The following is a 24,548-nucleotide window of genomic DNA, read 5'->3' as shown; positions in this document are numbered from 1 at the left end:
GGAACAACATAAGAGAGGTTTGAAGTTTGAACTAAAAAAAGAGAACTTGGAGAGTAGGTCTTGAACAATGATGGAAATGCATTGTACATTAGCGATGAAGTTAAAAAATGATGGTGAATGTTAGATAATGAGTGAGGCAGCAAGTGGCTTGATGAAAGATTAAGAGAATATGAGTGAAAACATGGTAGTGTTAAGACTTGGGGTTCTAAAATGTGGATAGAGTAAGTTTTAATTTTAAAAAAATGAAATTGTCAGTTTTTTAATTTTAAAAAGATAATAAATTAATGAATTGTCAGTAGAGTGGATAGTGTTTTAAGTTGGGCTTTAAGGCCTTTAAAATTCAATTAGATTCAATTTGAACGTATTAATGAAACAATTTGAAATTTAAACTTTTTGGATTTTTTAAAAATTTGGGTTGATTCAGCTTTTTAAAATTCAATTGGAATAAATCAAATCGATTTGCATTTATTCAATTTTAATAATGCCATTTATCTACATTCGAACTGAAATTTTTAAAATTTGAAGTGATCCAAACTTCCTAATTTGAGTTGATTTGTTAGTTTTCTTGATTTTTTTACTTAGTTTTATTCAAAACTAGATCAGCTTGAAACATTAAAATTAAAAACCAAATATACCTAGGTTTTAGGTATAATTGAATTTTATTTCATCTTTTTAAGGCTCAATAACATTCATAATGAACTTAGAGGTAATCATACTCAATGTTTTTTTTTTTTTTCAATATTTGCTTTTTTTTAGAGCTTTTAAATGCACCATTATTTTTTATCTTTACATTCATTTTATTTATTTTTTAAAAATTATTTATAAGTGAAATTATTTAATTACTTTTCTCACTTTTAAAAGATTTTGGATATCCATATTTGGTAACTCAAATAACTTATTAGGTATGCGTTTTCGATAAATTATATAACCTACTAAATATGTGTTTACTATAAGTTGCATAACTTACTAGATTTTCATATATGGTAAGTTACTTAAACCTAAAAAATTAATAAACTTGAAACTTGAAACTTTAAGTTCAAAATTCCTAAATTTTAAACCTTAAATCCAAAATTTTAGTTGAAAAAAAATGAAATCTCATGTATTGAAGAATTTCTACAACGTTATCAAAAAAAATTTTGTTTCAAATAATGATAAGTTTCTTTAAAAATTGATAGATAAAAATTATAATTTTGAGTAAAAAAAAATCTGATCACAGTATGCGAATTTTTGAAGTTTTTCTTGATTTTAACAATTTGAGAGAAAGAGAAACGATTGATGTTTTTAATAAGATTTTTAAGTTATTTAAATTCAAAAAAATTTAAAAGCTTCTACGTATAAGTATCCAAAAACTTTAAAAAACTTGGCAATTACATATCCAAAAATTTTTAGAAATTTTTTTTAGAAAAAAAAATACTTAAATAATTTCACTTAAAGATAATTTAAAAAATTTATATATGAACGAGGTACAAATAGAAGCATCAATGTTTTTTTATTTACACAATTTCATTATTGAGTTTGACAGTGGAGGGAAAGGAAGCCACCGTGATGGTGTGATGGAGGGAGTTTTAATAAATGCACTTGTCAATTCTAGTTAGACTTCAAGAAATTAGTAGAGTGAATAAAAACTTTTGAGCTTTTATCATCATCATTCCAAGAACTATCATTCTCTTGTCTTTATGCTTCAACTTGGCTAATGTTTTCATCGTTAGTGGAACATAATACCAATAGAAACACATAATCTTTGTTTTCTCTTTTATGTTTCTGGCCTTTTTTATTTTATTTTTCTTTAGGTTTAACGACTTTATTTTCTAATGAAAAATATTATCATTGTAAGTATTTTGATCAAGCACATTAATACCCTTTTTTTTTTTTTTTTTTTTTTTGTGAGTCAAGCACATTAATAACCCTTCGTTTTAATACAAGGTGGAACTCCATCTCATCGTAAACAAATTGTTTCCCATTTAAATGCAATAATAGACGAGTCGTGTCCATTCGATTTCCATCATGGAGCTCCTCCTCGTTCAAAATTAGAAAGGATTAATATTAGTGAGAATATATTATAATACCTTAGTTTAAAGATATTGAAATGCATTTTAAAATAGAACATTTTGAATTCAAATCTAATTATAATAAAAAAAAATTACAGTAAATTAAATTCTTTTAATAATAAATTAAAATGATGAAAAAAAGTATTATAAATATTAAAATTTAAGTTCAAAACTTCATCTCTCAAAATATCTCAATTGATTGAGTTAAAGTTTAGCTTCATCAATACCATTATTTAATTGCTAAAACATCTAAGCAAACTACAAATAAAATCTCAGCAAAGTAAATATGTCTTATCTAAATTTGACTACCAACCCCAGCAACCCAGTCAAAGGTGCATGTCACACAAAGAAATTTAATAACACTACTTGTTTGGGTTTAATGGAGAGAAATAAATCTAAAGAAGGTAAGCTTAATAATTCTAAATTTTCTTCCTTTTTTATGTGGACATTACATTTTATTTGTCGTAAAATCTGTAATGACGTAACTAAAAACGGGGAGGAATAAAAAAAGAAACGACGTCGTGTGTGCTGCCTAATGGTAATATGGTAGTCGGATCGTCGCCTCTCGCCTCCTCGCTGTAGAGTGTAGACTGTTCAAGTGAAGTGCGGTTGTTGTGTGGGGCGTGGAACTCCGAGTGGCTGATAGAGTTGCAGCAAAATTCCTGGTTTTGCAGGTAAGACTCCAAAGCGTCATTATAACAAAAAATTTCCATTTCTTCTCTGCTATTTCATTACTCGTATCATTCGCCCTTGGGATTCCCCCTTTCTTTCTTCCTCTTTCAAAAGACGCATAAAATGACCAAAACCGAACAAGGAGAATAATAATTACTTGTTATTATTGTATTTGTTAATAATAATCTGCTGTTTTTTTATAGACAAAATGGTGAGGGCTTTAGTTTCTATTGTATTATCTATAATAATGTAATTTAAAAAGCAACTACTGTTATTGTGTTGTAAAATCACAAAATTGTTTGTGGAATTTATAGCTTTTTGTTGAGAACAAGTAATCCCTCTTTATGCTTTATATGCTTGAATCAAATCATTCTTACATACCCACTACTTATTGCTGCACGTTTTGATTTTGTACATAACCAAAACATCTGAATCACCCTTCCCTTTGCTCGCTCCTAGTTGTTTCAGCCTCTATCTTCTTTTCACAGAATATCTACATACTGTCTTTAGTATGACAAGTTTAGACAGCCATCCGTTTGGACGTTGCTGTCTCTACCTTTTTTGCACGGACTTGTCTGGTAACTTCTCAACATCTGCTACTAGTTAAATGATTCCCATGTCCAATAACTTAAATTACTATTTTATGTATGTTAGGAATATTGTTGCAACTATAATTGAATCAGCATAAGGCTTGCAAACTTTTGGCACACACAAACTGTTTACTTGGGGACTGAATAACCCAAAAAATGATTTCTCTAACATAAACATAGGCATTATGACTTTGTTCATTTATGATCTTTATTAAACATCATTATCTTCTGCTCTGGTTGCAGGGCATGGTAGATGTTCAGGATGGTAAGCATATGTCTTTCTATCCGTGGGAAATGAACACACTGCCTTGTAAAGCTTTTTTTGGTACATGTCCAACTGAAAATTTTCAAATTGAGGAAGTTAGTGTTTATCATTTGAGTGAAAAATATGGATGCAAAAGGAGTACCAGTGTTTTGGTTGGAAGAATACAGTGGGAATCCACTTACTCCTGCCAGTTTGAAAAGAAAGGCCAAATCAAAGAAACTGGAGTTTGTTCATTGGGGTTCAAAACCACTCATTGAATTTCTTGAATATATTGGTATAGACACCACTAAACAGATCTCTCAACACGATGTTACTGACATTATAGGAAAATATGTTAATGACAGTAACCTTCTACACCCGGCAAAAAAGAAGAGAATTCTTTGTGATGAGAGGCTTTATTCTATTTTTGGAAGAAAAACAATTAGCCGAATCAAAGTCTATGACTTGCTTGAGACACACTATGCTGAGAACCAAGATGCATGGGATGACGACTTTTTCTTTAGCTCAGATGAGGAGAATCTCGGTGAAGAACAGAAAGGTTTGAGTTTGGAGAAAAAGGCTTACCAAAAGAAAAAGGTTTTTGAAACACCAAAAAGTTGCTTCGCTGCAATTGTTCCAGATAATATTAAACTGGTTTACTTGAAAAGGAGTTTAGTTAAGGATCTTTTGAAAGATTTTGAAAGCTTCGAATCTAAAGTTGTAGGTAGCTTTGTGAGGATCAAATCAGACCCCAATAACTTCCTTCAGAAAAACTCTCATCAGCTTGTGCTAGTTAAAGGTAATTTGCTTATGCAATTAGCAATTATTTACTTCAAATTACATTTTTTCACTTCAAATTACATTTTTTCTTTGGGTGTGAAGTGCTCTTTTTATTTCTGTCTTGTTGTGTATTTTTTATGCGGTCTAAAAAACAGAAACAGGAGTCAACAGCATATTGACTGGAAATAGAAAAAACCTGACATTGAAAGTAGAATAAGGGGGGTTTCTGGTTTAATGAGCTAGATATTTCTGTAAATAAATAGCTGCATGCATTGTTTTGAATTACTTTTTTCACTTCGATATAGCAAATTGAAAGGCCCAGTACTTGATTACACATAATTTCTATTTAACTTTCAACACACAAGATAATAAGTAAATTTTAAGAAAATGGTGTTGTCCCTGACTTAAAGTTGAAGCAGAGAAATTTGAGAAATATAAAACTAGGTATGTTAATAAATCCTACTAATCGAGCGGCTTCTTGTCTTCAGCAAGACTCTTGGATGCTTTTCTCTCAATCCACTAGGGTTTGGGACAACTTGGCACTAGTAAGAAAGCTTTAACAACTTAAGGCTTTGCTTAGTTGGAAGGATGAAAAGAGGTGAAGATAAAAATTTTGTTAATCTAATGGTTAAGGTACAAAGTAAAAAGGTTGTTATGAATTTTAATTATTAGATTAACAAATTTTTCATCCTCACCTCTTTCCATCTTTCCTACCATGCAAAGCCTAAATGTGTAATTTTCTATTTTGGATGACTCCAAGCATATTTTTAGCATTCTTCAATCTTCATATTTTTACTATCTCACTTTCTCAATGAAGCCTATGATGGTTTTCCTGCTTTTTCTTTGTTGACATTGAAGACATCTATGATGATAATAGTCTTCACCTCGGGTAATTGTATACTTGATGTTGGGATGATACATTTCTCTAAATAGCCTAAATAACTAGATTTGGAGCTCATTTGTAAAACTATTCCAAATATAATTGGAGTCAATCTCTTTTAGGAGTTGAAGTGCTTGAAAGTTCCGACTTTTATTCTTTATGTTGTGAGTGGGTCTTGTAGGAAGCAAAGTGATTAATATTGTTCTAAGGTTGGAATCCTAATTGATACATAAATGTACTAAATAAATCTAATAGACATTTAGGTTCTGCTTGTTTTACAAAAATTAGCTTCCAGAAAATGTTTTTTGGAAAATGTTGACATTTTTCAAAAAACTAGATATTTTTTGATGTTTGGATGAATCAATAAAAAATGTTATTTGTTGTATGGTTTTTTTTGGGGAAAATTTGCATTTTTTCTAAAAGTAATATTGTTAAAACTATTAAAATATTAAAAATTATTTATCATTAAAAAAATTGAAAAGTATTTACTAAATATTAAAATAATATTAAGATAAATATGTACGTAATAACTATTGAAACATCTATCATTAAAATATTGAAAATTATTTATCATTAAAATATTAACAAGGTTTTTGTATTAAAATATTATTGTTTTAAAATTGTAATATTTTAATAATAATATTTAATAATAAAGTATTATATTAATATTAGATACTTAAGACATTATTATTTATTATTAAAATATTAACATCTTTATACTATTAAAATATTAAGATTTTTAATATAAAAATATTTAGTATTCAAAGATAAAAATATTATTTGTTTATATTTACTATGAAAAGATTAATATAAAAACATTTATCATTAAAATCTTAAAAATGCTATATGTTTTATATCTAAAAATATTAGGAAATGATTAATAATATTCAAATTATTAAAAAACATTATTAAAATAATAATAGTGTTATATGAAATAATATTCATTATTAAAATAAAAACAGTTTTTATTATTAATTATTAAAATAATAATAGAATACTATTTATTATTAAATATGAAAAATATTTATTTTTAATAATAATAAAAATGAAATATTTAGTATTTCAAAATTAAAAAAATAAAAGATTAAAAGACTTTATATTAATATTTTCATGTTTTTAATTATTTTTAATAAAAAATAAAAATTATTTTATTAATATAATAATATTTTAAATCGAATCAAATTAGATCCCAACTTAAAAAATCATGCACAAGTCCAGACTCAATTCGAATTAAGCTCATGGCCTTGGCGAGTAGCCCTACTCTTTGACAACTCTTTTCTAGAAATTGTCTTCCTAAAGACACTTTATTTTCTGTTGACCAATAAATCATTTTTCATCAATTAGTCAATTTTCTACTAAACAAACATCAAAAAATGAAGAAGTTATTTTTTGGAAATCATATTCTGTGAAACAAATGGGGCCTAATTTAAAGGGGAAGTGCTATTCATTTTTACTAATAATTACTGTTTATAACTATTAAGCAAGTGATATAAGGATCTCTATGCAATTCAAATAGTTTTTAAGTATGTGAACAAAAACTCTAGACTCAATTCTTTTTTAAATGATCAATTGGCGATTGGGGGTTGTGGAAAGATATTAGTTTATTTTATTACATGTAAAGAAATTTGAGCATTTTAACAAACCTTAGCTAATAACAATTATTTGGTATTTCTTTTTATGACTTAGACCTTTTATACAACTACTCTCTACAATTCTTTAAGGCTAGCCATTGGCACACAGTTAATGCAATTATTAAACCAAATTTTCTAATTATTCCTTTGCCATTAATACATGCAGAATCTGTGTTGTTTATTATATTTAGCAACTGTATCTTATATTGGATGTGCAATATTTTTGCATTTATTTTAATTAGGTAATTTATGGTGTTAGCATTTTTTGATGTCAGGGATGAAATACTCTGGGAACAATGATACAAACATAGACATTCTTCTCTGGGTTTCAAATTTTGTGAAAGATGTTAGCATTTCCATGCTTTCTGAAGATAATTTCTCTCAGGTAACTTGTATATGCAACAATTTTGCTACTTCATTCAAATAGCATGCAGTTTTTACATATTTCAATACCGAGCTGAAATTTCTACCATCTTTCTAATTTTGGGAGCAAATCTTCTGGAAATTTGAATAATTTTGATGAATTGTTGCTCTTCCTTTCACTTTAAAACTGAAACAGAATTTAAATTATTGTAAATAGGTGCTTGATGAAGAAAACACTAACTTTTGTTGACATGAAGTGAAAAACTGTAAAGTAATAGTTCACTTATATATATATATATATATATATATTTTTTTTTTTTTTCAGTTTGCTTGTGGGACACTAAATTATAGACAGATATAGGCTGGCTTCTTTAGTGATTGCTGATGCTAGTAATATTAGAAACTTGTTATTTCAAACTCCTGAACTTTTTCTGGCAAAAACCAACGTAAAATATTCTCTTGATGATGGTTAGATCTTAGATCAGTTCATCATTTACATTCCATTTTTATCTGAGGTCCCATGAGGATCATCTATTTTATGTTAGAGCATATGTGCTTTTAGAAGTTCCAAAGAAGACATAGTTGAAGTTATGGTAGGTTAGAATTGGTAGAGCAGCTGCATATGGTATAGCAAAAGATCTTAATTTGATTTGGTGGTTGTTTACACTGAAATAGATATCAGATGCATGTGGGTATCTTAGTGTTTTTGTTGGCTTTTTTTGCAGGAAGAATGTGAGGATTTGCATCAGAGAGTAAAAAATGGCTTGCTGAAGAGACCAACTGTTGTAAGCTCACACTGTTTGCATAATCCATTATATTACATTCTAGTTGGGGAAGGAAAATTTTCTTTTCTTTGTCTATTTAACAAGCTATGTCTTTAAGGGCTATGTTAGTTTGTACAATATATACTGTCCATTTTCTAACTCTCCTTTGAAATGGTTTGAGGTAAACTGGAAACTACATAGGGTGAAGTGTTAAGCAGAACTCAAAAACTTAAAACTTTTTTGATAAAGATGGAGCTAATTCCAGAGTCTTGTTCTGGAATTGTAATGGATGTAGCATTGTTTGAATAGATACTAGAAGTTTGTACCAAGTTTAGACTTCTTGAGGTACAAATCATTTACTGTTGTCATCTTTACCAAAATGGTAAAAGGTGTGAGATTTTGTGATTGATTTTCTATGTTATGCCTGAAAAATCAAGGTGTTTGTCTTGTTTGTCTTGGAATGTTTGCAATAAGTTTGGGTTCCATAAAACTGAAATCATTCAATGAACCTTTTTTAGCATATATGGAAAATCTGTGGTTACTCTCAGATTTAGTCTGGTTAAATGTGTCCTTTTATAAATGGGAGAGTAAGCTGAGGTCAGTAACTGATATGTAGGCTATGTTGCATCTATTGAATTCTTAAGTGTTTATAAAAGCCAGTATCTTTTGGAGCAGGAGAATTTTCCTCTTTCTTTGGATTCCTAAAATTAGGATTATTGTTGAAATTGAGGTTGTCAAAGTTTTCAAGCAATTAATTACTCATAAATAAAAGATTCTGCACGGTAAAAGCTTTTTATTTGTTGGCCTAATCATATTGTTGGTATAGGACAGCTGGGAAGCTTGCTGTAGAGTTAAGGTTGGAGGAACAGATTAGGAATTTAGCAAGTTGTACTGATAATGTTTAGTTTAAGCTATACCTTTGGACATTAATTAAGGGTTTTAGGTTTAATTCCGACTGCTGATTGATTTGGGTGCAACTGTGATTGAAAAGAATGGTTAAAAAGGGTTTTATGATGGCAAAAATAAACTGGTTTCAGATCTGAAATTTTTGTCAAAACTGTGGTTCATTCTGCCAATGTTCTCCTTCAATAAATCTGTTTCATGCTTGTTATATTTACGGTTGATGAACTTTTTAAAACCAAAACCAGCCTAGTTGTGCTGACTGCTTAACCATTGACTGGTTTTAGTTCTGGCTTTGGTTAGTTGTCAGACCTTCTTCCGAGGTCTAAAAGCCTCAGTCAGATGACCCTCTTATTGAGCCAAATGATATTGACTTGGGCCATTTTCATTAATCAGATGGGAACACATCCTGGTCTGGTTCCTGCTCAGATAAGTAAACCCAAGAAGGGAATTCTGGTGTCCTAATCGTCTATAGTTCAATAACTAAACATCAATGGGGCACTGGTGATGTCTCACAAAGCTGAATTCTCATGGTTTCACTGCATTACACTTACCATTAAGCTGGCTGTATATTTCTATAGCTCTCTATTTGATATTTTATTAAATTCTAAAGTTCATATTTAATGGATGCTCTCTTATGCTTGATTTTTACACACCAACCAAATTAGTGAAGCTATTGCAGATTTTATTGGTTTATGTTTGGTTACTACTTAATATTTTATATCAATTCCCATGTATTTCTCCCTACCCTCCAATCCCTGTTTTACCCATTGATTTTGCTTTGTTGTGTTTTTAGTTTTTAGTTCTCCTATCTTTCCCTTTTCTTTTTGACTTTTTAACTTTTCCTAATACCAAATTTATTTTAAACTGTTGATAGATGGAACTCGAAGCAAAAGCTCGAATTTTGCATGCAGATATAACTAAGCATGTATGTATTCTCATTCACGCCATACTTAAACTGTTAGAGAAGTTGAATATTCTATTCTCTAGTTATCGGTGTTTGTAGTGTCAATTGATGGCCAATTTTCTTTTTCTATTTGGTTCCTTGTTCCTTAGGTGTTGTTTGAAAATTTGAAAAATTAAGTGTTGAACATTTAATTCTAAGAAATTTATTTATGTATTAAATTTATACGACAAAAATTTTTTGGCATGCTAGTTAAAGATAAATATTGATTAGATATTTTATTAAAGTTTTTTTCTAAAAGTTACATATGGTTTTATTAGGATTTACATAAAAAAGGTTTAAAAAAGAAAGGATATAAGATTAATGTACTTAAATGATAAGAATTTACTTAAATATGATTGTTGAATACATTAAAAGTAGGTTTTAACTACTTAAACATTTTCAACACTTTTTCATAGAAAACTTTCCATTGAGTTTCTAAATTATCAAATACGTTGAGAAGGTTTGTAATTGAAATTTGAATTATTGATGGTTGAAATTCATCAATTTTTTTATCAAATAGCACCTTAGTGCTTTTCCATTTCAGGCTTTTAGTTGAATTAGAGATGACAAAAAATATATAAATTATTTGAAGTTGTAAATTTGCTACCTGAACAGTTGTTGTATTAAAGAAATGCTGTTTACCAAATATTTTCTATGTACTTGTGAATTATGGACCTGAATTATTTATGCTGACAATACTGTTTCCTTGGGAATGCTTATGATGACCTTGTTAGTATAGTAGTTGAATTCCTAAAATTTTTTTCTACGATTCTGTACTTTTTTTTTTCTTTTGCAGTGGATTGCTGCAGAACTTACCTTGTTACCAAAGCTAATTGATCGTGCCAATGAAAAGGGATGGCGCAAAGAATATCCTTTTAGAATACTTGTTGATTACATGCCTAGAAATATATACTTTGAATAATTATGGAGCTCACCCATTGCATTTTAGGTATTGTGATGAGATAAGAAAATGCAGTAGTTTAGTGTTAATAATTTTGTTACTCAACCAAGTTCTTTCAATGTATATTGTTGAATGAATTTGTTGAGGTGGTAGACACACCTAAAATATAATTGTTAAAAGAAAATTTATTTTATGTTTGTTTAAAATAGTTCAACTGCTGAGATTTTTTTGTCTTGTACTTAAGATTACAGATAGGTCTACTACGTTTATGATGGGAGTTCTTTAGGGGACATCACAAAGATGTAGAGCTTGTTCATCTCCCCTACTTTTGCCTCTATGAATCAATGATTTCGTATTTTAATGGGAGGGAATCCATGTGGTGTTTGCTTTTATGCCTCTATGGGTTCGCCAGTAAAATGGTTCAAAATGTTCTTTTTGATTTTTTATGAGACTAAAACTTATTCTTTTGTAGGCTTATTGTGTACATCAATTCTTTCTCAAGGGATGAAGAGGCTTAGACTCTTTATAATATTTTGGGTTGATGCACTTTTGTGTCAGAGCTGGCTGTCATAGTTTACCATTAAAAAATTGACAATGAACAATGTCTTTCTCAAGTAACCATGTTGGTTGGAGCCTGTCAAACCTTGTGAGTATCTAGCATGAAGCATTTCCATTAAGCATAATTGACTACTTAACTTGCTTCAGCTCTTACAATGTTTGAGTACATGGAGAAAAGAGAGCTTCTTCAGACTCCAGATGAACAATCACGACTGCTGCTTGAGGTTCCAAACGTTATTGCAGATGAAATAGAACTTGAAACTGCACCACAAAATGGTAAACATGAAAATGCTGGCTCGCAGATATCAACTGTCAGGGGAACTTCAAAGATTCTTAGCGTTCCAGCTTCAAATGGAAAATTGTCAACCTTGATGCCTTTAACCACAGAGTCTGGTACATCAACTTTTTTTCATTTATTTCCCTAAATTCTCTTGAAGTTCTTTTAATTTGATTGTGCATACTTGATGCCTTTATCTACCTCTTTAGATTATACTGGATTTTATTTTGTGCAATGCATGGGATATATACTTAGAGTTAATGAATTTGCAAAATAATTGATACTTTTTTTCCTTCAATTTTTTTATTTTTGTTTATGTTACCCCTCTTTTTCCTTTAAGTCACATTGTGTTTATTAAATGTCTTAATCATAGAAATTTTTCATTGAAAATTTCTTTACTAAAAACTAACTCCTAATTTTATTTGAATTACCAAAAAATTGCAAAATCTCATTAAATCTTATTTATATAAGTTAATCTGTTATTAATACATAAAAATAGTTTATCTTTATAGTTCTAAAAGTTCACATAAGTGACATTGGCATAAAAAAAATTGTAATACTAAATTAATGCAGAATTTCATATTTCAACTTTAGATTTTATGTATTAAAAATATAATATAAATAATGTAAAAATTCAAGTGTAACAAAAAATTAATATAAAATTACATCAGTCAAAGTTATGTTTCTCAAAAAAAAAAAAAAAAACTACAGAAATAATTCTGGAAAACTTTCCCTTAGTAAATATACATATTGTAGATAGAAATATATCGGTGTTAGTGGTGTAATATAAGATTTAGAATAAATTTGTTACTATGCATTATGCATGAAATAATCCTTATGCTTGATGTATCAAAACATAATTAATTATACATGCAATTTCTTTTATATTCATAATTCATAAGCATATAAAAAGCCAAGATAAAAAGGTTTGAAAACATATTAATCAAATTGAAGTGAAATTTTATGGAGACCAAGGTGACATTTTCCAATATCTTCAATAGGGTTATTTGGAAAAAAGGGAAACAAAAACCAAATCAAGAAACCTTAGACCTTGTATTTCTCAAAGAAGGGTAACAATTATTAGGCCAACTTTTGGTTGTTTAATAATTAATCTATTTAGTTTAAAGTACCATCTGTTATCTATTTATACATTGCTACAAATGTGAATTCAAATTTGAATCATCGAATCAAATCAATTATATTGTTTACATTTAAAACAATTATGTGCTCTACATTAAAAAAAATAAATAAAGGAAAATTATCCTATACACAAAAAATGGAGTTTTGAAATCCAAAGTGGGATTTGAGGGTTGCCATATGTCCCATTACGCTACATATAAAGAAATTAATAACTTAAGATAATAACTAAGTAATCATCTCGCAACACTTTAACTCCAATTATAGAATTTGAAATATCAATGGATGGTGTATAGAATATTAATCTAAAAGTAAAAGGAAATTTAAAAATAGGTTAAATGTGCACCTTTAATGAGATGAAAAAATGAAAATCTCTTTTGTTAGAGATCTATTTATGTAGTACCTTTAAAATTATGGTTTTCCTTTTTCTTTTAGTGTTTATCCTACAAAAGGAAAGTGATCAAAATTTTTGTTGTTTTAAAGATACCAAGTAAGTGTCTTGCATATATATTATACAAGAATTTGACTTTTAGTTAATTGTTTTAATGAAAATACTAAGAATCCTCTATAATTAGATATAAAAAGGAATTGATCATAGCCAATTTATATACGGATTTTATTCTTCCTAAAATGAAAAGATGAATCTTTTGCCAAAATAATTAATCTGTTCTTAGTTTAAGATCAGTTAGGAAACTTTTTATTTATGGGATGGTGTAATTAATAGTGTAAAAATGACTTAAACCATGCATGATTGAATGCATAGCCTTTAATGCAAATATTGTGGTTGCAACTTTACATGTTAACAATTAGAGTACATACATATATAAATAAATTTGTGACACATTCATGCATATTAACTAAGCTTTTATGTTGACCCAAAAAAATTAAGCTTTTATAAGTTAAAATTATAGGATACTTGTTCAGCATGTAAAACACTAACGGCGCATAGAACCTTTTATCAATTGCTATATAAAATTAAGGCAAACATTATTCTTGTCTAGTGTACAAAAACTGTATCTTAGTTTTAGAGTCACATGGTATTGAAGGTTTGCAACTTTGCTTTCTCCAACTCATTTGATTTCAGATTAACAATTGCCTTCAAAACAATAATTCATTCTTTTTAATAGAAGAAAGCAATTCATTCAAACTAAAATTAAACCATCTCCATGATTAACAAATCAAACGAATATAAAGAACAAAAATAGTAAGTAAATCTGATTCCTCCCAACATCTATAGATAGAGCATATTTTGCACAAGCACTAGCAACAGTATGACCTTATTACCATGTGTGTGACCAAAAAAAAAATCACATGACCAAACCTATTAACATGCAAAATAAGGACCACAAACATGCTAGTCTTTAATCATCGCTGATCTTCAATCAATTATGTTTTAAATTTTATAAGCTTAACTATATAAGAAAAGAAAAAAAAATCAAAACTGGTATTAAGCTCTATGTTAAATTTGAAACTTTTTATAAATATTCTGGTGAACATGCAGCTCTTCAACAAACAGTCATTACCAACAGATATTAGCAACATTATGCCTATAACTTTTAAACTCAAGTAAAAGATATTCAACACCATAGAGTTGTCTTAAACAACCTTGCACCACCAAGAGCTAAATCACAACATCAAACAAAAGGATTAATCTTAACCTCAATAACATAGTCATACTTCTCAAAAATAACATAGTCACGCTTCTTAAAATCATACTATGTAAATACATTGTTTAAAATAGTTAGTCGAGACATATCGGGTAATGATATGAAAGAGCACAAAAGAATAGTGGATATATAAACTCCATAAATTTTTAAACAACAATATAATACTATAAACTTTTCTTCACACTTTCAGCTTTTTCATACTGTCACTTATAAAACTTTAGACAACAAAAATTAAAAGGAAAAAATAAAGAGAATGATAGGCAAAAGCTTGTGGAACCTACAAAACTATATTGGAATTCAACGTTTGAGCCATCTATTTGTAACAGTGATTGAGAGACAGATTAGTTAAGGACTCAAATATGTACATGTAGTGTCTTTTACTATTTTGACATAAAAGGAAAAGAAATATTTGCAATTTATTTATAAATTTCAATATCAGCTTTGGATTTTAATTTTTGAAATGTGAAGTAATGGCAGCACATGTAATATTTTGAGACTATACACATGCCTGAAAAGGTAGGCTATCCATATAGGACTATTTCCTTTTTTGTCAGATTCTTTGTCTTTAGAGAGAGAGAGAGAGAGGATTTGATCTGCGGATATTGCATCTAAATAGAAAATGCATTGTGTTTTCGCTTAGGGAGTGCATTTACTTGATCAACTGATAGTTCTTTTTTATCACCTAATATTTTAGCCTTAGGGAAAAATGTATAATATTGCATGTAGTGTGTGTGTATGTAAATACTCACTTTTTTGGCATTTGAGACAAGTACCCTGGTTTGTTTGTGAAGTGTGTGCAGGGTAGGATGACATTGTTGCGAAATCATTTATCATATTGAAAATTATGCTGTTTTGTTGTGGATTTTATACAATAGAAATAGTATTGATTCCCGGTAAAAGAAAATAAAATAGAAACCTTTTTCCAGTGCTGCAATCTCTGTAACATTGTAAACACCACCTTCACTTCCGGTAGTCCTATTTTGAAACCATTGACTCCTTGGAGATGCTTGCTGTCTCAGCTGTTAATATTTGTTGGTTGGCATTATTATCATGCTTCTATAAGAAGGATATTTCAAGTCCTTATTTTACTTGTTGGTCGGTGGCTTTGTTGGACTTATATTTCCTGTCAATCTCAGTAATGTTTAGGCTCACCTAACTTTTAAAGTGGCCTCAAATATAACCATACTCTGCATTTTCAGTTGCTTGAATCAGTTAGTCTTATTTGATTTGATTGCTGAAATTAATGTGTCATGTTTCTATTTCAACCGAGTGCTTTTCAGGGGAAATAGAATTATTTCTTTAGTCTTTTTTTCTTTCTGGGTGCCAAGAGTTACTTCCTGGTGAAGAATACATGTAGCTAACTTGATAGTATTACAAGATATGAAATTGAAATTCAATAAAAATAAAAGGCTGGCATCGTCATACATAATGCAACATTCAGTTGTTCTTGCTAAGTGGCTGGAAATTCATTTAGCTTTGTGATTGTAATCCTGCTGCTTTAGTGAAAATGCTTTAGCAAAAACAGTAAGTATCCAACTTTGCCTTACTATCATTATGGAAATATTCCATAGATAGAAGCAAACATTTGAATTCCATATGGCCAAATTCTAAGAAATTAAAATATTAGGTTTTTCTCTTTTTTTTTTTGGAACAAGGGATTCTTCTGGGATTTGTCTTAAGAATTCATCTACAGACATGTCATAACAAAGTGCTTATTTTATTTCTCTATTAGATGATTACTATGACTTGGACCTCATATCATAGTATACTATATAGAATACAAGTAAAAGAGTGTTCTTAAGTCATTGTTATGGCTACAATGACTTTCCTCTCGTTAATTCACTGTTGTCATTTTCCTTCAATTTTATTTCTTTCTTTCTTTCTTTGATTTTTTTTGTTTTTTGTTTTTTAATTTACCTTTTGTTTTCCTTTGGATTTTTACCTTATTTAAATTTGCAATTTTTTGGTAAAATATTTATTCTACCACTTTAGTTTTTATATTCTTCCACAAACGAAATTATTGAGTTAAGATAATCAATCATAGTGATATATTTCTAAATTTAATTTAACTAATATTTCTATATTTAGTAGAGTCTTTTGCCTTTTATCGAGAACTTATTCACTTCTCTCTAATTAATTTGAGTCTTTCTCCTTACTTTAAGTTTACTTCTTTTTTTCTTTCTTTTTTTTTCTTCTTTCTAATTTACCTTTTGTTTTCCTTTGTTCTTTTACCTTATTTTAGTTTGCATATTTTTTTGGTAAGATGTATTATCTACCACTTTAGCTTTCTATTCTTTCATAAATGATACTTTCAAGTAAAGATTAATTGTAATGATATATTTCTAAATTCAATTGAGTGAACACTTCATATTTGTTAGCTTAATTGAGTACTTTATGTGTGATTATACTTAATAAATTCTAGTGGAACTAACTCTTAATAACTATATCAGTAGGTAATAGCTCAAGTAGTGTGAACCTTTAATTATAATTGTTTATATGAATATTAATACAAAAATAACTTCTTACAAAATTTTCAATTTAACTTACTTGTCAATAGAGTATTAATTTATTACACACAAATATTATATATATATATATATTATATCTAATTTCATTAAATGTTTCAATTTTTAATATAAAAAATATATTAAAACATAATTTTCATATGCCACAGCAACATGCAGATGTTGTGATGCTTGTCTCTGCGTAAAAAAATCCCCTTTCCTTTCCAGGAAAGCTCATCTGAGTTAAACCCATATGGCTTTAGCATAAAAAAAAAAATGATCTGCACTTTGTTTATTTTCCTTGACCTACCAAGGTACCAGGCAGAACTTATGCTTTTAATATTCCCCTGCAAAAGTTTTGTCATTATATAAAAGTAGAAGCGTGCAAACATTTTGAGTTCCAAACAAAAGTACAAGAATGGTTACGAAAATTTAATCCTATTAGTTTTTTGGACAGTCTTTGTTCTATTAATTAGCAAAAGCAAATGTTAAATGCTGATTTTCCCTTGATTCTAGGATTTCTCATACTTTGCATGGTATTCGAATAACTGGAGCTTAAATCAATAACTGTTCCAATAGCTGTATTTCAAAGTGTAACTTTAACAGCCACTAACTTTGTTTTATTTTATTTCTGCAGTGGTCCAATCTTCCTTCCCAATTTCAAAAGATGATATTGGTATTTATAAAATTTTTTCTTTGTTAATGAAAACACTTAGATAGAGTAGGCAGGGAAGGAATGGAGGAGCAACATTTGTAAATTAGTTTTTTTTGTCAATATTTCTTCACTTTGTTCTTTTCATTACCAAAATGAAGGGTTAGGAAAATGTGCTCAGTATGATTCAGCCCTGCAGATATGCTAGTCCTTATAATCCATCTAGAATTGTTAACTAATAGAGGGAAAAAAAATATTTATCATGTCTACACCCTGTCATTTAGATTGAGGGTTCATTATTCTATGGTGTCAAATATACAAAAGGTGTGTGCAGGGCTGTGAAGGTTGAAAATCACCTTTATAGACTCTTGACTGCAGTTTTTTTCTTGTGGACTTGTTGTATGGACTTAAAAGAGACAAAACCCCATCACGCAGAAGTGTGCAATCTTTTGCTTCTTTTCTCAATCATCCTTGTAAGTCATTTATTTCATTTATTGCAGTTCATTGGCATGATGTTCACAAACAGCTAACACAACCAAGAGAGAGTAATGATGAAAGTGCACAACTTGTGAATGGACCAGAAAAAAATGGCTCCATAGACAAACAAAGCTTTGTAAAAATATTCAATACTCAAGTGATTGACTTGAGTGATGATGAAGAACAGAAGGATTCAAATGAAGTTCAGGCACATGAGGATGTGAATAGCTTGATGTGGCATTATGCAGATCCTCAAGGAGATTTACAGGGCCCCTTCTCTCTCAAATCACTAAAAGCTTGGATGGATGCTGATTACTTCCCTAATGATTTTAAGGTTTGGAAGACAGGACAGAACAGAGATAAAGCTGTATTGTTAACTGACATACTTGGTCGAATGTTTCCGATTTAGTTGATGAAATTGTACATGGACAAGAACTAGATATCTTGCAACTGCTAGCACACCCTTAGGTTGTGAAGATGAAATTGTGCCATACCAAATAAATGACAATCCTTTCAATCTTCAGTTATATTATAGCTTGTTTGATGAGAGGAATGTCTTATTCCTTTTTCGGTTTCTCGGTTATATTCATGTTCAAGCTCAAAAATAGGTAAGTATTCTAGGCGGAGCTTGTCCATCATTTCTGCCGAAGCTCCAAATTGGCACCTGTTATTGTTGAAAACTGATCTGAGGGCAAATATTAGAAATGAAGAAAAAAGACAAAGGTTGGAGGTTGGAGGTTGATCTGCTTTTGTGCTCGGACATTTAAGTCAAGGGTGAAGGAAGAGAAAAGTAAAGATTGGCCTAAGAATGGGTAAATGAGAGAAAAAGAGTGGTGTTAAAAGAGTGACATGAAAGAAACGTGATATTTTTACCTAGAGGGATGATGTGGTCTGATCTGTTTGATTCGACTTGATGTGGTATCAACATGAACCGATATGGTTTTTGGATAGTCAATGCCTGAATGACAAGCGTATGCGATCATGTGAGAGTGATGAGACGTGAGGTGTCCATCGTTGTTTGAGGCAGTGTATCTGGATCCGAGAATTTAGGTCACACAAGGGGGAATCTCTATAATCGTTTTGTCCACGTAAGGATGGTGTAAAAGACAATAATGTTTTTGGAATGGAAATTATCTTCAGTTCGGGTAAAAAACGATTATACCCTTACGATTCTACATCATCACTAACACTAAAAATATCAAATTAGTACTATGCAATATTAGAAAGAAATATTATGAAGATGCAAATATTCTATCAATAAAATGGAAAAACAAGAAACGCGAGGGAAGAAGAGGCAGACCTGTCGACAGGGCAAATTGGGTTCGGGTTGGGCAAATTCATATCTGTTCATTTCGAATTTTAAAAAATTAAGTCAAATTTTTATTAGATTTGATTTTGAGTTATTTCATGCTTAAATTATTTTTTGAATCACATTTAATTTATTAATTTTTAGAATTAAATTAGATTAAATTTAATTAAATTATTTAATTGATTTTAAGTTAGATTTTATTATAATTTTTTTAAATGATAAAAAGATATTTTAAAAATAAATGTAAATATTGTAGTTTGTATGTTTTAAATTAAAGTTAATTTTTATATAAATGAAAAAAATAATTTTATTAAATTTGATAAATTTTATGACATGATGGCAACCCCAAAACGAAATTAAAAAAAAAAAAAAAACTGTATGATTTAAAAAAAAAAATGTTCCACATTTAACCGTGCTTACACAAATTTTGGAATGTATAAAATACAAAAATGTATTTAATTAAACTATGCTATACAAGTGCACGTAAAAGATACGCGAAACATGTTTATCACGTTTGACATATTTAATAATTTTTTATATTTATTTTATTTTAATTTAATATAAATATATAAAGATTATTTTAAATTTTTATTTATAATACATAATTATATATTTAATTTAATCATATAAAATAATTTAAATATTTAATTATGATATGCATTTAATACGCAATTATTTCTTATATTAAGAATATAACTATAATATAAATAATTATTTTAGTATAATTATAACTCATTATTTAATAGCTTATTATTTTCTATTTTTGAATAATTGTAACTCATTATACTTTTTAATCTAATTGCATAATTAAAAATTAATAATATAATGATAATATAAACATAAAGTATATACATAAATCAATTACTTATTTTATATACTTTATTTAAATCATATGATAATTGATACATATTATAATTATAATATATTATACAATTTTATTTTAAATAATTCAGTGATTTGCATACCAATAATAATTAAAAATATATAATTTATTTTAAATCGTATTACAAAATTTAAGTTTTATAAGTAGCATAGTATACATATAATTTATATTAGTTCGATAATAAAATATATATTAATTTGATATTTTTAATAATTTTAATAAGTTATTATTTGTGTTATATTTATTAAATTGATATTTTTAAATAAAATTACACTTAAATTAATTTCGAGTTATTTTAAATTTTTTTTTAGATTATTTTAGTTTTGGATCATTTTGAGTTTGAACTAATTCGAGTTCATGTTGATTTGGATTTTAAGTTAAGTTGATTTTTTAGTCAAATCAATTTAGGTCTAGCTCAAGTTTGGATAAGTTGGATGAATTTTTCAGGTTCGAGGTCTAGAAAAAATGATTGAAATATTAAGAATGGAAAGGTAGAAATAAAAAGAGAAAAAAGAAGAGAAAGGAAAATTAAAGAAGAAAAAAAAAGAAAAATGTTAAACAATGGAGAACAAAAATTTGTAATGAAAGCAACCAAAAAAATTGAAGCATAAAAAGGTTGAAAAAGAAAATAAATAGAAAAAATTTAAAATGATTGTAAATTGATATAAAAATATTATTAAAAGTAAAAGTAAGATCATAGCAAGAAAGAAAGAAAAAAAATGATATTTAAGACAATTATAATATTAATGATTAAATTAAAAAGTATTCGTTACGAGTCTATCATTGACATTTAATTAAATTAATTTGTAAAAATGTGAATACATTTAAAATGATAATGAAATAAAATAAAGCAGACTCTCATTCACCCCTCGTTCTTCAATGAAACTATGGAGTGCATCCCTCATATTTTCATCAAGATCTCTGCCAAACAACAAAGAGAGAAGCCTTAGTAATACACAAACATAAGAAATGATAATGGGCTAACCAATAATGATTAAAAGAAAATAAGAGCTTTATCTGGCATTGCATAGTGACAGGAAAACATCCATAAAGAAATCAGCTTTTAGATTACAAAATCAAATGTTTATACACGTCAAATGAATCCCTGGCAGGGTGCTAGATGTAAATATAATCATCGATGCAACCTCCTATGCACGAATGTTACATAATCCATCATATGAATATCAATACCAACTCAAGCTTCTCTAGCTGCATCATCCAAGACCAACAGAACTGCACCTCCTTTCTATCTTTTACCTCAGGTTTATATGCATTATATTAGATAGTTGCATTACCTAGAAAAAAAAAAACATGTTTTGAAAGTCAAAGCCATCATTCCACACTCTTGTGCTGCATTACTACTATTTGGTTTAATATAGATTAGCCATTTAGAACTAAACTGCTTCAAGGAAGCCAAGTTTTTGAAATTTCTTTTCAAGCTATTTTTTCACTAAATATTTTAACGATAAATTGATAATGGAAGTTAAGTGCAGCAATATTATTCGTAGCCTATGGGAGAGAGCCTAATCGTGTATTGATTTGGAGGTAATTATGATTTTCTCTATGCTCTTCTGCACTTGAGGCATCAACAGAAAGAAACCAACTTTTGCTCATGCGCTTTTTACAAACATGGAATCTGAAAGGTGATAAAAATATCCTCTACGCTTTACCCGTTCATGTGTATGCAGCCATTTCAACATAGGATTTAAATCAACAATAAGCATCCCTAAAAACCTAGAAATGCAAGATATAGCATCGTACCTTTAAGGCATAAATCTTTATCTCCCCAATATTAGGAAGGCGCAATGGGTGTTCATATGGTATCTTTTCTGCACATTAGGAGCACAAAGATATTATCTAAAAAACGGAATTTTAAACACAACCAGTTAATATTAAAATTGAAGATTATATCAGTCACTAAAAGTTTGAGAGCAAGAACTGTGGTTTATAAGGATTTGCCTCCGAAAAAACCCTCCATCTACAATATTTAAACACCTTATATTGGTGAAAAGAAGTTTTGTAGATTAACTTAAATTAAGTTTAAAAAGAAGTTAAACAATTACAACCAGCAATTATTTTTCAGAAGGATAAAGCTTAAAGAGAAATAATCCATGACTTCTACTGCATAAATAACAACTAGTAACTTTTTTTCAGCATGATAAAGCATAAAGAGAAATAATCCATAACTTCCACTACATAACTAAATCTTCTTATCGTAACATTGCCAATGTTACTTCCCGTTCAAACATTCTAGAAGAACTTTTGGTGACATCACCAACTCTTTCATCCATTTGAACACCTCTAGCTCTCTCGATTTTAGGTCCATTCCAGGGGAAATTTAAGTAAATTTTGATTCAAATTTTTATCTTTGAGGTCTCAAATGTATGAAAACAGTATATAAACAAAAACAAAACTTAAGCTGGCATTGAATAAATCATCGAAAAAGAGATCACAAAGTCACACCCATAATGTTGCTTAGCATGGAACTGAATCCAAATAGCATTTATAACCCCAAAAGAAAAAAAAAAAAAAAAAAAGCAGAGAAAAGCAAGAAAATTTGCTTAGACATGCCAACTAAACAATAGTACCTAGAAATCATAATTGAGAGGGAAAAAGGAGAAAGCGACTTACTTTTCAGATCAGAAACAGTGTCAGAGTCGGAGAAGATCATGGCCAAGTAGGTGTCGGGGCTGGTATCAATGAAAACATTATTGAAGACAAAGGAACAACCAGAAACGGCAGTAGTATCCAACTTTTTTATTTTCGTTTAAAGTCGGCGGCGAGTCGGAACTTAGAAAGGGTTTCAAAGCTCCCAAGAATGATGTCAGCAAACTAATTGGTTAATAATCCCATTGTATTGCATTTCCTGCCAAAGACAGTTTCAGTTCTATCAGGAATTGACTGCAATGTTGACTGGATGTTTCACAAAAATTGGAATTTACCTGGTTCGAAGGGATTGGATGGTGGATAAGATTCATGCATGAACTAATCTCACATCTCCATAAAAGCACAGATCTTTCAAACTTACCTTTTCAGTTTTTGTGGCTTCCATGAACACAGCCTACTGATCAACAAGATCATCACTATCAAACCAGTCTCTCCCTTGGTTTTCAACTTTGACGAAATCTCAGGTACCGATGCGTTTGTCTACTGTTTGGATTTTACCTCGGATTCTTCAGCTCCTTTTCTCAATCTCTCTCCCCTTTTGGCACATTTAAAGCCTTCAGCAGAAATAATCAATTCCAAAGTTATTTTCTGGCATTATCCTTCAGGTTTTTTAAGTGGGTTTTCAGAGCAAAGCCTGATGAAGAAGAGTCGGGGGAAACCAACGTTGACAAACGGTAGCCATGCCAGTGGAAGAGACGGTGGCAACACTGCCAACAAAGGAACGAAAAGGATGACAGAATAGAAAGAGTTGTCATCGAGGAGAGGAGAGGAGAGGAGAGGAAAAGACCCCTGAGGAGAGAAGGAGAGGAGAGGAGAGGAACAGGCGATGGACCGTAAACCAATTTTTTTCCCAAATTTAACCCCCAATGTTTTTGTAAGACAATGATGAGGTGTATATTCATTTGTAGTTAGGGGACTACTTTTATAGTATGCATGTAATTAATTTTGTAGTTATTGTATATAAATTCAGTGTAAAGTCAACTTGATGACCTATTTTTCTATATTGTACAGATAATATACTACTAATATGTTCTCTAAACAAATATTAAATTTTTTTGACAAATTATTTTACTGGATAACTATTAATTTTAAGAATTTTAATTGTTAATTTTCTTAGTAAAGATACAATATAATTTGTTTCTCAATAATCACTCAAATTTTCAAAGTGTTAATATATTAACATATTTTACGAAAAATAAAAATATTTTTAAAGAATAGTAAAAATTATTTGAAAAGAGTTTATCATGTAGTAATGCACGAGTATTTAATTCAAACACCTTTTTTTTTTTTAAATACTGAGTTATTGATTAAAAAGGTATACTATCATTATTTTCTTATTGTTTCAAATGTTTTAAAGCATTTTTATTTTTCTTTATCAACTTTATTTTATTTTTTTATATCAAAAGAGTTTAGAATGTTTAAATATGTTGATAAATTATATTTTTAAAATAAAAAAGGATGAAAGGAAAAACATAAAACAAGGAAAAAAAGTTATGGAAATAGAAAATAAGAATAAGAATAAAAATATAATTTATAATTGGGTCAAATTATGTTAGTGATTTTTATACTCTATTGAAATTTGAAATTTAGTATATATATTGTAATTCATATAAATTTAATTTTCATATTATTTGATTTAATAATTTTAATCTAATCACTAATTTTATTAATTTTTTTGTCATTAAAAATGCCAATGTA

The 24,548-nt window shown here is 28.9% G+C and overlaps 1 protein-coding gene and 1 long non-coding RNA gene across 6 annotated transcripts; one reads left to right on the top strand and one right to left on the bottom strand.

Annotated features, from left to right (window-relative positions):
* The first annotated feature begins 2,582 nt into the window (after nucleotides 1–2,582).
* Nucleotides 2,583–18,538, top strand: LOC111292568 (uncharacterized protein At5g08430-like). Of its 4 annotated transcripts, none has more exons than XM_022885009.2 (9): nucleotides 2,583–2,722; nucleotides 3,554–4,353; nucleotides 7,121–7,230; nucleotides 7,934–7,993; nucleotides 9,750–9,800; nucleotides 10,615–10,685; nucleotides 11,432–11,670; nucleotides 17,500–17,538; nucleotides 18,015–18,520. In XM_022885009.2, exons 2-9 carry the CDS (start codon nucleotides 3,699–3,701, stop codon nucleotides 18,398–18,400), a joined length of 1,611 nt encoding a protein of 536 aa, XP_022740744.2. In that variant the 5' UTR covers nucleotides 2,583–2,722; nucleotides 3,554–3,698; the 3' UTR covers nucleotides 18,401–18,520. The 4 variants fall into 4 exon arrangements, with proteins under 4 accessions (XP_022740744.2, XP_022740746.2, XP_089622947.1 ...); XM_089766820.1 differs by lacking the exon at nucleotides 17,500–17,538 and adding an exon at nucleotides 3,209–3,298 and having other exon boundaries at nucleotides 2,624–2,722; nucleotides 18,015–18,538; XM_022885011.2 differs by lacking the exon at nucleotides 17,500–17,538 and having other exon boundaries at nucleotides 18,015–18,538.
* A 2,356-nt stretch (nucleotides 18,539–20,894) lies between these two features.
* Nucleotides 20,895–23,730, bottom strand: LOC111292410 (uncharacterized). Of its 2 annotated transcripts, none has more exons than XR_002690514.2 (4): nucleotides 23,126–23,730; nucleotides 22,815–23,049; nucleotides 21,945–22,012; nucleotides 20,895–21,104 (listed from the first exon to the last, which is right to left on the bottom strand). It is a non-coding gene; the product is annotated as an uncharacterized LOC111292410 (long non-coding RNA). The 2 variants fall into 2 exon arrangements; XR_002690515.2 differs by having other exon boundaries at nucleotides 23,212–23,728.
* Nucleotides 23,731–24,548: the final 818 nt, after the last annotated feature.

The sequence above is a fragment of the Durio zibethinus genome, chromosome 10, assembly GCF_047325235.1.
Source record: "Durio zibethinus cultivar Kanyao isolate XHJ-2024 chromosome 10, ASM4732523v1, whole genome shotgun sequence".
Lineage (NCBI taxonomy): Eukaryota > Viridiplantae > Streptophyta > Magnoliopsida > Malvales > Malvaceae > Durio > Durio zibethinus.
This window is presented reverse-complemented; position numbering and strand designations above follow the sequence as displayed.